This window comes from Carettochelys insculpta, chromosome 1 (assembly GCF_033958435.1).
Source record: "Carettochelys insculpta isolate YL-2023 chromosome 1, ASM3395843v1, whole genome shotgun sequence".
NCBI lineage: Eukaryota > Metazoa > Chordata > Testudines > Carettochelyidae > Carettochelys > Carettochelys insculpta.
The window spans coordinates 258,153,270-258,170,391 of NC_134137.1; the positions used below are offsets into that span (position 1 = coordinate 258,153,270).

The 17,122-nt window shown below is 43.6% G+C and overlaps 1 protein-coding gene across 2 annotated transcripts in view; it reads right to left on the reverse strand.

Moving 5' to 3' along the window:
• Positions 1-372: 372 nt before the first annotated feature.
• The window catches only part of DERA (deoxyribose-phosphate aldolase), a 97,988-nt gene continuing 81,238 nt past the window's right edge, over positions 373-17,122 (reverse strand). For both annotated transcript variants that reach the window (XM_074983742.1, XM_074983743.1), the window contains exons 7-9: positions 8,494-8,606; positions 4,028-4,177; positions 373-533 (exon numbers count right to left, since the gene is read on the reverse strand). In XM_074983742.1, the coding sequence (XP_074839843.1) occupies positions 477-533; positions 4,028-4,177; positions 8,494-8,606 (320 nt within the window). In that variant the 3' untranslated portion in view covers positions 373-476. The remainder of the gene's footprint in view (positions 534-4,027; positions 4,178-8,493; positions 8,607-17,122) is intronic.

The window sequence follows — 17,122 nt, forward strand, 5'->3', positions numbered from 1 at the left end:
TAACCCGCTGCAGCCTGACACCTCCCCTCTCCCCACCAGACCACACACCCAACCTTCAGCAGCCTGAACCCCCACCCTACCCCACCCCACAGACCCAACTGGCCACTAGGTTTTAACCTTCCCACTCTCTTTCTCATGGCCCTAAACTGCTCTCAGCCTTTTTAACTCCTCCCACCAACCCAAGGTTCACTTACCTTCCAAAAGCAGCGCCACCTGCTGCCACTCCTTCACCCACCACTAGGAACCAATCAGAGACTTTTACATGTATTCTAATTTTATGACTTTTTGCCTACGAGCACAAAGTTGGGAACCAATTGTGGTCGTAGAGCGAGGGATGAGTGTACAACAAAAAAAATGGAGACAAAAAATTGATTCTTTTATCCTTTTATATACACTTATGGACTCAGCTGCAGGAAAGACTTTAGGGCATTACTTTTTAAAATTGTGTTGTGAGTCATCCTGAATTACTCATGTGGCTAAGCCATTGGCAAGTCGTGGTAAGCTGCATATCTGCCAGTCACGTGATGGTAAATCTGCAAGGAAAAGAGAATTTATAAAGGTATAATAAACAATTAGAAAGGTATCATTAGCCCACAAATTAATGACATGTTCAGGGGCAACTGAGTGTAGCTGATGTGCATTTATTTGTTAGTATTTTCAAAATGAGTCTTATGTGTGTATAGAAAAATTTCTCTTGACTACGATGGGTTTGAGATCAGACCTGTACTGAGCATAAAGCCTACCTTTTATCTGTATCTCTCTCCTACCTAACATATGCACCTGGTTGTTTTAGAGATTGTAAAGTTGATGGGCACTAAAAACAGATGAATACCCTAGAATAGATGTAACACTTTCTCCTAAGGCTGTTCAGAAGCAGGAGGCAAAATCTGCTACTGTATGCTGCTACTACAGCAGAGGGTTGACTCCGACACTGTCATCATGAAAGGCAAGCAGTCTGCAGGCATGGCAGGCAAGTAATACTTTTCCGCAAGGAATTACCAATATCCAGCCACATCCCTCTCTTTCCTAACACATTCTTCTTTCCCGAAGGATAACAAGCTAAGCTGGCGTAGCTATAGCTCATAGAGGAGATCAGTGGCAGCAGTGGCTGGAAGCCAGCAGAGCAGATTCTTTGCTCAGTACTGTGAGGTTGACCCAGGTAGCCACCTAGGCTACGTCTACACATGAACGCTACATCGAAATAGCTTATTTTGATGTAGTGACATCGAAATAGGCTATTTCGATGAATAACGTCTACACGTCCTCCAGGGCTGGCAACGTCGACGTTCAACATCTACGTTGCGCAGCACCACATCGAAATAGGCGCTGTGAGGGAACGTCTACACGCCACAGTAGCACACATTGAAATAAGGGTGCCAGGCACAGCTGCAGACAAGGTCACAGGGCGGACTCAACAGCAAGCCGCTCCCTTAAAGGGCCCCTCCCAGACACAGTTGCACTAAACAACACAAGATCCACAGAGCCGACAACTGGTTGCAGACCCTGTGCATGCAGCATGGATCCCCAGCTGCAGCAGCAGCAGCCAGAAGCCCTGGGCTAAGGGCTGCTGCACACGGTGACCACAGAGCCCCGCAGGGGCTGGAGAGAGAGCGTCTCTCAACCCCTCAGCTGATGGCCGCCATGGAGGACCCCGCAATTTTGATGTTGTAGGATGCGCAACAACTACACGGTCCCTACTTCGACTTTGAACGTCGAAGTAGGGCGCTATTCCTATCCCCTCATGGGGTTAGCGGTTTCGACGTCTCGCCGCTTAACGTCGATGTTAACATCGAAATAGCGCCCAACACGTGTAGCCGTGACGGGCGCTATTTCGAAGTTAGTGCCGCTACTTCGAAGTAGCGTGCACGTGTAGACACGGCTCTAGAGAGGCAATACAGACTGACTGGATCATGGAAGCTGATATGACTGCCTGAGCAACCAGAAATCCAGCATTGAAGCAAAATTGTAATACTTAAGTAATTACAGATAGTCCCCGACTTACGAACAGGTTATGTTCCAAACACCTGGTCGTAACTCAATTTGGTCGTAAGTCAAAAATACCCTTATACTGTAACTCCACGCAACCCTCACATACCTTGAATTCTGCATAAGTCAGGGAGGGCTTCGGCTGGGGCCCGGGACGGGACGGGGGTTAAGCCTGGAGCGGGTTAGGGCGGCAGGGTTGGTGGAAGGGTGCAGTTCAGCTAGGGTTTGCAGTGGGTTGGACCTGGGCAGCAGGGGGTTTGGGCGGGGTTTGAGCCTGGTCAGGGGGTTGGAGCTGGGGATGGTGGATAGGGGAGTTGGAGCAGGAGCCCCAGGCACAGGTTGAAGCCGGAGACCCGTGTGCCGGGCAGTGTGTGAGCTAAGGAGGTGGGGGATTGCGGGAGTTGACTAGGGTGAGGGGGGCTAGCTGGGGGAGTCAGAGCCTCATGCTCCTGCAGTGGCTGACAGCCGGAGCCCCACATGCTGGTGGCTGACAGCCGAGCACATGCCAGGAGCGTCAGCTGGGGACGGGGGCGCGGTTGAGCCGGGTGGAGGTGGGGATTGAATGGGGGTGAACCAGGTAGGGGGTGGGTTGAGTTGACAGCAGGGGACAGAACACCTGCACATGCCGCCGTCGGCCGTCAGCTGGAGCCCCAAGTCTGGGGAGGTTTTGAGTTGGGGCAGTAGGAGGGAGGGGTTGAGCTGGGCAGGGGGATTGAATAGGGGATGCACTGGGGTGGGTCGATTGAGTGGAGGGAGCTGGAGCCTCAGGCATGGGTTGAAGTCAGAGCCACATGCATGGCGGGTTGAGCCAGGCGGGGGAGGGACTGAACGGGGGTGCACCGTGGCGGGGTGCTTGAGCCGGGGGCAGGTTGGAGCCCTGCGCGTGCTGATCTGGGGCCACACAGGGATTGGGTCTGAGTCTGCAGGGGTTGGGGCCAGGTAAGGGAGGTCGAGGCCTGGGTCCATGGGGGTTGGAGGGGAGCCCCAGGCATGCAGCTGGAGCCTGTTGCTGGGGGAGGTGAGCTGGGGTGAGTATGGGGGGTGAGCTGGAGGTTGGTCGTAAGTACAAATGGTCAAAAGTAGATGTGTTCGTAAGTCAGGGACCAACTGTATAAGTAAATCTCCCGCTCTACTCTGCGTTGATTAGGTCTCAGTTGGAGTACTGCGTCCAATTCTGGGTACTACATATTAGGAAAAATGTGGAGAAACTGGAGAGGGTCCAGAGAGGAGCTACTAAAATGATTAATGGTCGAGAAAATATGACCTATGAAAGACATTTAAAAGAACAGTGTTGGTTTAGTTTGGAAAAGAGAAGGCTGAGAGGGTACATGATAGCAGCTTTCAAGTACCTAAAAGGGTGTTACAAGGAGAGAGAAAAATTATTCTCCTTAGCCTCTGATGACAGGACAAGAAGCAGTGGACTTAAATTTTAGCAAGGGAGATTTAGGCTGGACATTAGGAAAAACTTCCTGTCAGAGTGGTTAAGCACTGGAATAAATTGCCTAGGGTGGTTGCAGAATAGCCATCATTTAAGATATTTAAGAATGGGCTGGATAACTATCTAACAGGGATGATACAGATGATGCTTGGTTGTGGCGTAAGAGCAGGGGACTGGACTTGATGACTTCTTGAGGTCCCTTCCAGTTCTAGGGTCTATGTTTCCATAAGTTCCCATGAAATGGTGGATTTGTATTTCTTGAAAGCAACATGCAAACCTTTTCTATGAAAATGTTTTCTCTGAACCAGGCTGGAAATTGCTAATAGAAATGTTGAAACATGGAGATATACACATCTCACAGAGCTGGAAGGGACCCTGAGAGGTCATCGAGTCCAGTTCCCTGCACTCACAGCAGGACCAAGCACCATCCCTGACATTGTTTTTTAAATCTAACCCCCCCCCGACCCAGATCCTTAGAAGGCCCCCTCAAGGACTAAGCTCACAACCCTGGGTTTACAAGGCCAGTGCTCTAACCTCTGAGCTATCAATGTAAGAGAAGCTTCCTGGGTATGAAATCAAGTCCCCTGCTATCTCAGAACTAACCTGTCTCTCAATATCCGACAGCAACGCGCTGGCACCTAGGCGAAAGAGGTCTGGCTTCAGCCACTCATCTTCTAGTTCCTCCTTCATCAATATAAGCCAGATAAGAGCATCCTTTGCACTACGAATGCCTCCAGCAGGTTTAAATCCAACCTTAAAAAGAGTGTAATACACATCAAATACTATTTCTTTTCAGTGATTTGTCTTCGTTTGAGGAGAAATGAAAATCTGCAGCTCCCCAGCTAAGATATATCCACAATGTGCACACAACACTCTGTTATGGGGTAGGTTCTAACTTTAGGCAAAGCCCTGAGCAAGCAACATTTTATACCAATTCAGGAGTAGTCCTGGAAGGTTCTGTGCCTCAGACACCCCTTTGAAAGTACAGTTCCCTCCCTGCTTCCATCTGACATCTGCAACCCCAATGAGAGAGTGGTGTAGTGGCAAATCTGTCCATTCCCTGTCTCCCTTTGTCCATGCTCTGGAGAAAAAAGGAGATGCAGGTAATGTTCCCAAATCCTCCATGCTTGTTCTTAAGTTCTCGGTAGCTGACATAGGGATAGAAAGGATGATTCCTATTCCTTTGCACAGGCACACACGCACACATTTAGGGCAAAACAGTGACTAATAAACACACACATACACACACACACACATCCTCAAAGATGTGGAAGTGAAAAGGTCTGGATGCAATGGGAGTTACCTGTCAACCACTCAGTGTTCTACATTTTACTGGAAGTGCCTGCCTGATAATTATATGCTCTCAGTCTGTATTTTAAATTATATTTAATACACTAAAATTAACATATATAAACAGTAAGTTAATTGCCTATATATAATAAATCTTTCTAAATGAATGAACCAGTTGGTCTGTCCCTGCTACATGTATGAAGATTTGTTTGTTAACTTGGAAAATACTGTCGTGCCAGAGAACAGCCACAGAGTGTGTTTTTTATAAGAACTGAACTGTAAGCCTTGCAGTAAATGAACAGGATAGACCTGAAGTTAGAACACATTCTCCTCGTCAGCTGTCTATCTGTGCACTTGTAGGACTGCGGAAGCCATCCACATCACAATCCTTAAGAGCCTACCAGTTTCTAAGCTAGAATGGACAATTTATCCAGTAAGTCTAATGTCCTGACGTCAGCAGTGGTCTACACATATGCACTGAAGTTTGGAAAGCAAAGGAGAATTAGAAGTAGGTGTGCTGGTTTCTGATGTAATACAGGAACAATGTGAACAGTCTGCAGTGTAGTATACAGTGGTGCTTTCACAATTCCCCCCACCTCAGAAAGAGTCCTGAGATCTTCCCTGTTCTGCTTTTTTTCTTTTGTTCTGCTTTCTGCTGTCACCCTCACCCCCAAGAGAATTATCATTCTGCTAAATATCTGAAGCAATTATAGCCTGGACAGCATGAATCCCATTGTCTACAAGATGTAGTGAGATTATTCAGAAAACGTATTGGAATTTGAAAGAAATCATTGAGCTACATATTTGGTAAAGAGGCAAAACAAACTTGTAGAAGTAGTAAGTTTCTCTTACAGTGAAGCATTTTAATAACACCATTTTCAAAAGATAAAAACAGGAAAAGCTACTGAATCTGAAATGCAGAGAAAGAGAGAGAGAGAGAGAGAGAGAGAGAGAGAGAAAGTAATAGCTCTAGTTTTCCAAAAAATAATTCAAATCACAGCAACTTGGAAAAAAAATGTAATGCATAGAAACAAAGTAAAGTAAAAATGGTGTCCGCTTTCTTTCACAAAGGGAAAAACTAATGAAAATTTCATTAGATTTTTCCTATCAGTATCAAAGCCCTTTGAGAGAATCTGTGGCTAAAACACACAAACTTTCGGGATGTTTTTAAAGGGTGAGGAGAGAATAATTAAAAATAACACTTGCAAATTTTTCCTGTTAAACATTAATATTCTAAAAAAGTTGTTTTTGCAAAGACTGTCCTCTCTTTGCCTCTGTTTCCCATTTTCCAAAAAGCACATCTGACTGCCATAAAAATGTAAAGGAAAAAATATATTTAATTCAAGGGCTTTATAAAGTCTAGCTGTCTTTTCCCTGCTGTTTCACAGCATTTCATTATTTTGTTTAATAAGTTCATCTCCTCAAGAATTTTCTCTTCACCTTATATTATTAAAAGTAATATGTTTTTCTGGATTGGGGGTTTCCCAATAGAAAAACCAATTTATGTGTGTCCTTCAATAATGACAGGAAAAGATTATTTCCCATTATACTACACACTTTTCATATCACTACCACAGCTTATCATTCAATAAATGTTACTCTGCAACGTGTTCCTTTCCTTGAAAAAAGTTTAATTTCTGTATTAACCTGTTTTTGCCAGCTCAGGCCTTGCTAGAAAGCTTCTGTACAGCAGCAGAATTAGTTTGTTAAAGAAACCATTTAGAAATCTCTTGTCACTGATAAAATTGTCTTCAGTTAATAGAAGGATATAAAGTCAGTTTACATCTAATTCTCTCTCTCTCTCTCTCTCTCTCTCTCTCTCTCACACACACACACACACACACACAGTCTATTAGCACATAATAAATGGTGAATGAATTCTGTTAAAATGAAAGGGAAATTAAATAGTTATATTAATTAAATGTAAAAACTGTATAGTAATTCAGCAAGAATGGGTAAAACCTGACTTCTGGCACAAAGCTCAGAATCCGGAATCAGTACTGAGGACAGCCACTAGGGCTTAAGTTGGCAAGAATGCCCTCCTTCATAGGCTATAAGAGGTGTTACTCTAGCCTCATGGCTGCAGGAGCCCCTTGTCTGCCCAGCAGAGCTATTTCAGGACACTCCATGGCTGTCTACAATAGCCCAAAACCTTGAAATGGCCATGGAAATGGCCATTTCGAAGGATTACTAATGAAGCGCTGAAATACATATTCAGCACCTCATTAGCATGTGGGAGGCCATGGCACTTCGAAATTGCCACAGTTTGCTGCCACGCAGCTTGTCCAGATGGCAGTCCTTTTCGAAAGGACCCCACCAACTTCAAAATCCCCTTATTCCTAGGATACAGGGAAATAGTCAATGGAGTTACATAGGCCTAATTTAGAGTAGGACAAAAGGTGTGGTGTTACCAGGTACCATGTCTCAACATCGTATTTTTAAAATCCTACTCTAGCCAACACCAGAATTGTTGGTACATTGGGTCAGATTCTCGGGACTACTGTCTGTGCGAAAGGCCTTCCCAGCTGACAAAGGGAGGAGAGAAGAGAGCCAATGGTGGAGAAGGGATGTCAAGGGATTACTGTTCTATAGCAATTGTCTGCTTTCCAGGGCCCATGGGAGGAGACAAAGCATAAGTAAGATCAGTTCTGAGGTTATTCTAACTGGGTGTTCCCCACTGCAAGACCCATGAGCCAGTGGTGGCTCTCATCAACCTGAAGTGTGGCTCTAGTTCCCTCTCAGCTGGGCAGCTAACTATGAATAGCCATGCAACCGGTCCAAAGGGTCACACAGCAGGGACCTGGAGAGGAGAGAAATAGGAGGTGGGCAGGAACCAGGGAGGGCAGCAATTGACTACCAAAACAGATTAAAAACTGGATTAAACAGGGACTGGGAGTGGCTCGCAACTTACAAAAACAGCTTCTCCGCCCTGGGTGTTAATAGCTCCCCATTAGACTCTGACAATGGCTCATATCCCCCTGTCTGATCTGACTTGTTTTTGACTCTTTTGATACGTACTATTGATAATGGGCCATCTCCACCTTGCTGAACAGACCTTGTCAACTCTGGCCCTCCCTTTTACTGGGACCCCATTCTTTAAATAACCCTCTGAAACTACCCCCCCCAACTCATGCATCTGATGAAGTGGGTCTTTGCACACCAAAGCTTATGCTTCAAAATATCTGTTAGTCTATAAGGTGCCACAAGACTTCTTGTTACTCTTCGTTTCATGGCTGGTGGGAAGCCCAAAGAAGAAAGCAGTAGAATTTCTACTTTGGAAGTGAGTATAAAATAATAAAGTCAGAAGGTACAACATTTTACTTATAAGTATTGCATGTATCGGGTCAATTCTCAACTGATCTAAATCTGTGCTGCTCCATAAACTTCATGGGTCTAGGCCAATTTCCATCAGCTAGAGATCTGTTCCAGTGTATATTAAAATTCAGATTTAAACCACCTAACTGGTACACCAAAATAGTATATATGCAATGGAGACTGAATGGATATTGCACATATTTCTCAGAGGCAAAAATCCTCTAACTGAGATATAAAATGGGAACTTTCAGCCAATGAGGAGCATTTTTATAAGCAAACTGAGAGAGGGATCTATAAGGAAAGTTGCACTGCAGCTTGACCTTCATGAAACCTTTATATTCATATATATAAATAAATAAACAATCATATGTTCTGTATTTTGAAAATATTCAGATTTTATCTCATCTTCTCATTGAAATTGTATCATTTTCATTTACACAAAAGATTCCAATGGTAAAAGTTACCTTGTTGCCAGTTTTCCAGTAGAAATCTCTAATGGCTCGCACCATGACTATGCCTACTGGAAGCGTGGCATTAACTGCTTCTTTTCCTGTAGATGTCTTAATAAAATCAGAGCCTTAAAATAAACAGAAAAAACTCCATGGTAGTTTTATATAATAACAGTAATTCTTTGCACATATATAGCTCCTCTCATTGAAGGATCTCATTATGCTTTACAATCATTGTTAAATTTTACATAATTCCTGTAAGGTAGGCATTATCCCTATTTTACAGATGACAAAAGTCAGCCACAATAAGTTTGAGTCCTCTTCAAAGTTTCAGAGCAATTCAGGAGCCAAGGGGATGAAACCTTGGCATTCTGCTCTTGGTTCCTGTCTCTATCCTTCAGAACAAAATCGACCCTCACTCATGTGCCAATCAGCTGATGTTATGATTAAATGCATGGGCAGTAATGTATGTAGGCATTAGAGAAACATTCCAAAGAAGCAAACCTTTAGTCCTGGTTCCTGGCTTATTTCACTGTGCATCATCATTTGACTACAGTGTTATTCTTCACTTTGTGTCCTGAGCTCCCAGAATCATAGGATCATCGGACTGGAAGGGATTTCTAGAGGTCATCAAGTTCAGTCCCCTGCATTCATGGCAAGTCCAAGCACAATCTAGACCATTCCTGTCTGTCTCACCCACACTTAAAAATCTCCAATGATGAAGATCCCACAACCTTCTTTGGCTATTTATTCCAGTGGTTAACCGTCCTGATAGGAAGATTTTCCTAATGTCCAGCCTAAACCTTCCTTGCTGCAATTCAAGCCCATTGATTCTTGTCTTATCATCAGAGATAAGAGAATAATTTTTCACTCTCCTCCTTATAACAGCTTTTTAGGTACATGGAAACTTATGTCCCCTCTGTCTTTTCTAAATTAAAATAGCCAGTTCTTTCAATATTCCTATATAGGTCATGTTTCTAGACCTTTAATCATTTTTGTTGGTCTTCCTTGTACTTTTTCCATTTTGTCCATATCTCTTCTGAAATGTGACACCCAGAATTGGATCAAATACTCCAGTTGAGGCCTAATCAGCATGGAGTAGAGCAAAAGAATTACTTCTGGTTTATTTCTTACAACCTCCTCCTTTTTTTGGTCACACTGTAGACTTATGTTTAACTTGTGGTTCACTATGACTCCCAGATGCTTTCTGTGGTATTCCCTCGTAGGCACTTATGCCCATTTTGTACGTGTGGAAATGACTGTCCCTTTCAAACTGGAGGACTTTGCATTTGTCCTTACTGAATTTCATAGTATTTACCTGAGATCAATGCTCCAGTTTGTCCCTATGATTTTGAATTTTCATTTTTCCTCCAAAGTACTTGCAATCCCTCCCAGCTTAATATCACCCACAAAGTTTATAAATTATGGACTATTTTATAACTGTACTTCTTATGGCCTTATTTAAATCATTGACGAAAATACTGAACCAAACTGGATTCAGAACCCTAATCATCATGGCCTTCCAGCATGATTGTGAACCTTTGATAACTACACGGTGGGAATGATTATACCTTCAGTTATGTACCCACCAAATCCGCTGTCCATTATGGCCAATTTCATAGCCACATTGTCAACCTCTCTTTTGTGCTGCCTTCAGAGATGGAAGCTGAAGGCAGCAGCCACAGAGTGTCCTGCAACCACAGGATTTTCCAAGAGGTAGAGGTGGATCTGATCTCCCCTGTACTGCTCACTATCAGTCCTGATTGGCTTAGGAAGGACAATACTTATTGTTTGCACAGCTACCAAAGTACTGCACTCCCTACCCCACAGTCAGCTGTGGGAACCTCAAGTTCTTGCCCAGTCCCAGACAGCATCCTGCAGCAGGGGAAGGCACACTGAGATGGATCTAGTATGCTCTTCCCACTCCCAGCCCCAGAGCAGTTTGCAGGGGAGGGACAAGTCTTGTCTTTCCCTTGCCCAGTCAGAGCTAGAAAACCTCCTTTGATGGAGGCTCCTAGGAACAAGGAGACATCAGATTTCATGGGGAAGGGTTTATTTCACAGTCCATGATGTGTTTTTCACAGTCGTGAAATTGGTAGAGCCCTAACCATAGGGTAAGACAGTGCAGTTACTATTTAAACCAACAGCAGCTGTATCTGCTTACACCTTGATGTTAAATTTAGTTCACGGTCTGTTTATATCTCATCTGAATGAGGGCATCTCCGGCAGCACAGTGCCTTCTAGCAGAAAGCTGTAGCAGTTTCATTATGAGAGCGGAGCAAAGGAAACCCGTCTCTGGAATCATTAACGCCACATCCCACAGCTACAATGGTTTCCTTGTAAGTTTCCCATCCACGCATTGAAGAGGCCAACTGTTGTTTAAGCTATATCACCTGATATTAATCAGAGGAAGACAACACAGAACCTCTTCTTACAACCACCAGGGTACAATTTAAAGTAAGAGACAATTAATAATTGACTAAACTTTGAAAAAAAAAAATTAGGACGATCAGGTACTCTTTTACTGGAGCAACTTCTGTTTCTTTTTTCAAACAACAGGAGTTGGTCTGATAAAAAAATTTTACCTGATCCATCTTTTTTCTCTAGTATCCTGAGACCGACATCACTGTAACAGCACTGTAAACAAAAAATTAGGGTCACCCAAACACTAAACGAGTTCTGTTCTCTCTCACTGAAATCAGAGTTTTTCTGCTGATTAAAAAGGAACAGGTCTGAGCCCACTGTAAATACTTGATGGTCACAGCATTTTTAAACAATGGAAATGAAACATTAACACTATTAAATTATATTTTTCAGTTTTCTTTATAACTAAAGAACTTAAGTCCTTCCTTACAATACTTCCACCATCACCCCTCCAGTACAAGGTAAGTCAAAGCTTTTAGAAGTCTTATAATTGCAAGTCTCTATGGTACAGTTTCATTAAAAACTTTCATTACACAACAGCTGCCCTTGTATATGGTCGTCTAATCAATTTGGTCAAACAGAATGACTTCTAATCAGCTGTTGATAAAAATAGAAGATGAAATTTTAATTCTAATAGATTAACCACAAACTCAAGATAGAATTCAAAATCCATCTAGCTCCATTCTCCAGTGGATTTAACGACTATTCAGCAACTCATTACTAAATAGAACAAGATGAACATTTTCCAGTTCATTAAAGAAATGTACTATGTATTTTTGCATTGTCCTCATGATTCGTTACAGGGAGTCTTAATTACAAGATAATGGATAATGGTTATTAAATGCGGACTCCAGTAATGAAGCTCTATTCATTTGCGAGCCTCAGAGAGTGCATAGAGGAGAAAATAAAATTACTAGCTTCAAAAGATTAACGGATCAAATTATTATTCAATTTTGAAAATTTCATTGACTTCATAGAAACAAGAAGAGATTAAAAACTAGTATTAATACAAAAGTAGTGTATTTATTTATTAAAATAAGATCTTAAGGCTATTTATTGCCAGAATAGTCAGCTTTTGAATGTGATTATTAGACAAACATACAGCCAATTTGGAATCATCTTCTAACAATGAAAACAATACATTTTTATTTCATGAACAAATTCTATTTATAAGAAGAGCACTTGCTAGCAGGATCCCATAAAGCATCTTGTGGAACACAGAAGATGTATGCTACCAGAGAGCATTACAGTGTAAGGTATAATTAACATTTTATATTTCACTTAAGGAAAAGGGGATTTAAAATCAACCACTGCTTTAAGGAGCATGTCTTTCTGTGGAATTCATCTAAGCTTGTAATTGGAGTTTCCCTCCCTCTTTTCTATATTTGTAAAGAACAAAACAAAAACGTGCTATTGACAAAGTTCAGTGAGAGTTTTATCTTGAGATTCAGAACATTTTGATTTTAAAACCATCATCCAACAGTCCTTTTATAAATGCACATACACAAAAACAAGGGTTCAAATACATTTCTAAACAGGCTTCTACGTCCAGATCCTCCAATGTCTTTTAATAAAAACTCAGGCACCTAACTATCTGTGAGGAGCTGGGTCTTAGGTCCCTTTACAGGCCCTGATCCCAGAACATGAAGAGCACAGGTGGAAGGCTGTGCCAGTGCTGAACCATTTTGTTCAAGTTTTTCAGTGGTGTTTGAAGGGAGTTCAGCATCCAACTCCCATTCCGCTTCAGTGGGATTTGGGTGCCCAAAGTCCTCAGCTGCCTTTGAAAATTTCAGCCATTGACTTCAATGGGGGTTTGTGTATACTCAGTAGTATGCCTGCATTCTATACTATACATACGGCCCTGCCAAACTCATGGTCCATTTTGGTTAATTCACAGTCATAGGATTTTAGAAATGGTCAGTTTCATGATTTCACACATTGAAATCTGAAATTTCATGGTGTTGTAACCGCAGGGGTCCTGGACTAAAAGAGGAGTGTGTGTGGGGTCAGGGGTAGAGGTGGATTGCAAAATTAGTGTAGAAGGGTCGAGGTATTGCCACCCTTACTTCTGCACTACTGCTGATGGTGGTGTTGCCTTCAGAACTGGGTGGCTGAGAGTGGGGGCTGCTGGCAGGGAGCCAAGTTGAGAAGGCAGTGGGTGCCACTGCCAACAGCAGCACGAAAGTAAAGCATGGTAAAGTCTTGCCACCCTTATTTTCCACTCTGCTGCTGGTGCAGCGCTGTCTTCAGAGCTGACCACCTAGCCAGCAGCTGCCACTCTCTGACCACCCACTGTGATGAGCACAGAAGTAGGAGTGGCAACACCACAAGCTCCCTACAATAACCTTGAAACCCCCATGACTCATTTGGGTCACAACCCCTGGTTTGAGAAACACTGGCCTCCTCTGTGAAACCTGCATTGTATAGAGTAAAGTACACAAATGATCAGATTTCATGGGAGAGATCAGATCTGAAGGTCTGTGATGGATTTTTCACGGCCATGCATTCAGTAAACCCCTAAGTATACAGAACCAGAAACTATGGGGCTGACTGTCCTATCCTACAAAACACGCAGAGCTTCTGAAAATCCCATTGGCTACACTGGGAGCCGCTAAATCAGGTCATGTATTTAGTTCCCTCAGTGTCAATTTAGAAACTTACATTTAAAAACAAATCTAGGCAAAAGGGTTTGAAGGTCTCTTATTAGGACTGAATAATTTGCAGTGCTGTGGTTACAAGAAAGACAGCCCTTTACAGATCTCCTCCTGCAGGATTTAATTATTTATTTGGAGGAGAGGGGGTGGAAGAGGAGTGTGACGGGAAGTCTGCCCTATAACAGACTAGAACGCGTTCAGAAGACCAAGCAGGACTACTAATTCCACGGACTGTGTCTGGAAGAGAAGCCAAGGAGCAGGGAACTGATAGCAGGTTCAGCTGAGCTGGAACAGGCAGAGCCTATAAAGTCAGGAAGTTGGGAACAGGCAAAGGAAGATTACAGGAAGATTTTGGGACTCTGGAAGTGGTATACAGTAGTACACCCTCGATTTATGTGAGGGTTGCATTCCCATGCACCCTTGCGTAACTCAAATTTGACGTAAGTCAGGGGCGGCCTTCTTCCCTGGCAGAAAGTACATTCTACAGCCAGGGAAGCAGCAGGAGCACCTGGAGCTCCTTTTGAAAGAGAAGACCTGGGGTTGGACAGTTGGGGAGGGTTAAGACTGGGGTGGGTTGGGGCTGTGGGAGAGGGGGAGGGTGGATAAGCCTGGGGTGGATTAGGGCTTCTGGTAGGGCAGGGGGTGAAGCTGACCCAGAACAGTGAGTAGGGGGGAAGACTTGTGCCAGAGCCACACGCAGGGGTGGTGAGCCGGAGCCCTGCTCAGGTGGTGAGCTGGGCTTCACAGGGGTTGAACTGGGCCGAAGGGTTGAACCATGGCGGGAGGATGGAACCGGAGCCACATGGGGGGTGGGTTGAGCTGCAGTTGCGTGTGAGGGGTGGTAGACAGAGCCAGAGCTGGGTGCAGGAATGGGGAGTGAGATTCTGAGTTGTGCTTAACTTGCGTTAATGTGAGTTAAGCATATCTCAAAGTCATGCATTTGAGGGTTTACTGTACACACAAAGGCCACGTCTATACAAGAAGCCTCTGTCGACAGAAATCACTGTTGGAAGGGATTTCCCAGCAAAACTGTCAACAGATCGCACTTATGAACAAAAACAGATCAAAAGACAATCTGCTCTGTCAACGGAGAGCAGCCAGACTGCCCAGCCCTCTCTTGACAGAGCATCTGACCAGTAGCTCTGCTAACAGGGCTTCCTGGTAAACCTGAAGCCCTGTCTCTGCTGACAAAAAAAGGCCCCAGAGCATCTTCACAGCTATTTTATTGACAGAACACTGTTGAGTGTTGTTATACCTGAACGGGGAGAGGTATAATAGTGCCAGCAGATGTACTGGGTTTTGTCAACAGATTTGACAAAGTATATTTTGCATGTAGACACTACACAGGTTTTTCCACCAAAAGCCCACTTTTTCCCGGAAAAGCCGCTCATGTAGACATGGCCATGGTGATCTAGCCACAGGGCTCAGTCATGAAAAGGAGGCTGCCATTTCTGGAGGGAGAGAGGCCACTGGAGGAGGGCACAGTCTCTGGGTAGAACCAACCCCTAGAACGACCAGCAGGAAGTGCCACCAGAGGTCAGAAAAGCTTTATGAGCCCTAAATAAATGCAGTACCTAGTAAGGATGGTTTAACAACATCTAGGCAAGAGGATGAGCTCCACCAGAGTTAAAGAAAGATGTGCTATCTCTTTTAGATGCTGGGCCCAACACTACAGTAACTGAGAGCATCACAAGCTTTAACACATTGATCTTCACAATACCCTAATGAGCTGGGCAGTGATATTATCCCCACTGTACATATGAGAACTGAACAGACAGTCTGACTCAGTGGCCCACCACCAAATAGCCAAACTACAGTAGAGCAGAGAATTGAACACCAAGATTGGTGGCCTAACCACTAGACTGTCCTTCTTTCACCTTTCCACAACTCCCTAATTCATTTCACACTGTAAAGATGCCTTATATTGTGTATATGTAATTGAGCAGATGATTAACACTGTAGAATGTTGTTTAGATTACACTATTCAAGAACAGTATTATGGTTCTATAATTAAGCAATAAGAAGTATTAAGCAGTATGGCAATCATGGAGCAATCACAACCTTTGGATTGCAAAGCACCTCAAGTGCTTTGGGGGCATCATTATCTCCTTATAACTGCACACTGCTTGTAGTCTTAATAAAGAACAAAGATACAGTTGGCAGTTTAAAATAATAGGCAATTTTGCTGCAATTCTCTGTAACTACCAGTAAAGCACCCGTGAAGATTTCTTACAATAGGATGTGGGAACACAGGGTAAATGTATGTCCTCACAAGATCTCTAGGTCACATGTAATGTGACTGAGGCCAAGCTAACTTAACACAGACACACCGTGATTTTGGTAGCAGTGATTAATGCACTTTGTCAACCAGGGATGCACATTTTATGGCCAAGATTGTTTAAAATAAGCCTAAAGTTAAGCTCCTTAGTCCATACTTAAGCATCTAAATAAGTGGCTTGACTGTGGGAGCGGCTAGCTGTTCAGCTCTTTGAAAATCAGACTACTTAAGTATTTATGTGCCTAATTCCAAAGTACTGTTTTTGAAAATGTTGATCTTTCCCTTTAGCAAAGTTGTTTATGTTTTCAGATACTGTACAGTGCATTTCTGCTCTCAGAAGTGACTGTAAAAAGTACATCATTGGGCTCCATACTCTTTATATCATATTTGCTCTGGTTATAAATAAAAAGATAACCTTTCTAATTGCTAGTCCTACCACCTCAGTTTGGGCTTCAAAAATCAAAATGGGTTCTTCTTTCCTTGTATATCACACCCAGTCAGCCTTCAGACAGGGGAGCAAATACAGGGGGCAATTACCTCAGGGCCCAGCAATTCAAAAGGGTATGGGGCTCTAGCGGCTACTGCGTCTATAGAAGCAGTGGCTTCTGAAGCCAAAGAACCTTTAAATCATTGCCATGGCACTATGTAGCATGCTCTGGGCAGCTCCCAGGGCTGCCAGCGGGGGCAGGGGAAGGTAGAAATGTGCAGCAGCATGTTCCATGCAGCTCTGAGGACTGGCTATCCCCAACCCCACCACTTCTGGGAGCATGGAACCACCCCTCCCTGCCTTGTTCAAGGCCCAGCAACTCTGTCAGCCCACCTGTCTCCATTCATTAAGATTCTATAGGTGAAATGATGACCTCATGGACACTTGTGGGCCACATACAAACCATGCCTTGAGAGAATTTTGCATGGTCAGCATAGCATGTTGCCCCCAGAGATTATATCTGTGAGAATTTTGGGATTAGAATCATTCATGGTTTGCTACCACACTGTTATACGTTATATCTTCACTGGCCCCTCCCTTTTGAAAAGGGCATGCAAATGAGGCAGATTAAAGTGCAAATGAGACTAATTTGCATATTCTGTGTCTCATTAGCATAATGATGGCCACTGGCCATTCCAGGAAAGCTGTTTTTGAAACGGAAAACAGTCTTATAGAGGGGGTTCCTTCTAAAGGAAGCCCCACTTTCAAAAGCACCCTTCTTCCTAATTTTTTTCAGGAAGAAAGGTGCTTTTGAAAGCACAGCTTCCTTTCAAAGGCCCCCAGTCTACAAAGCTGTTTTGC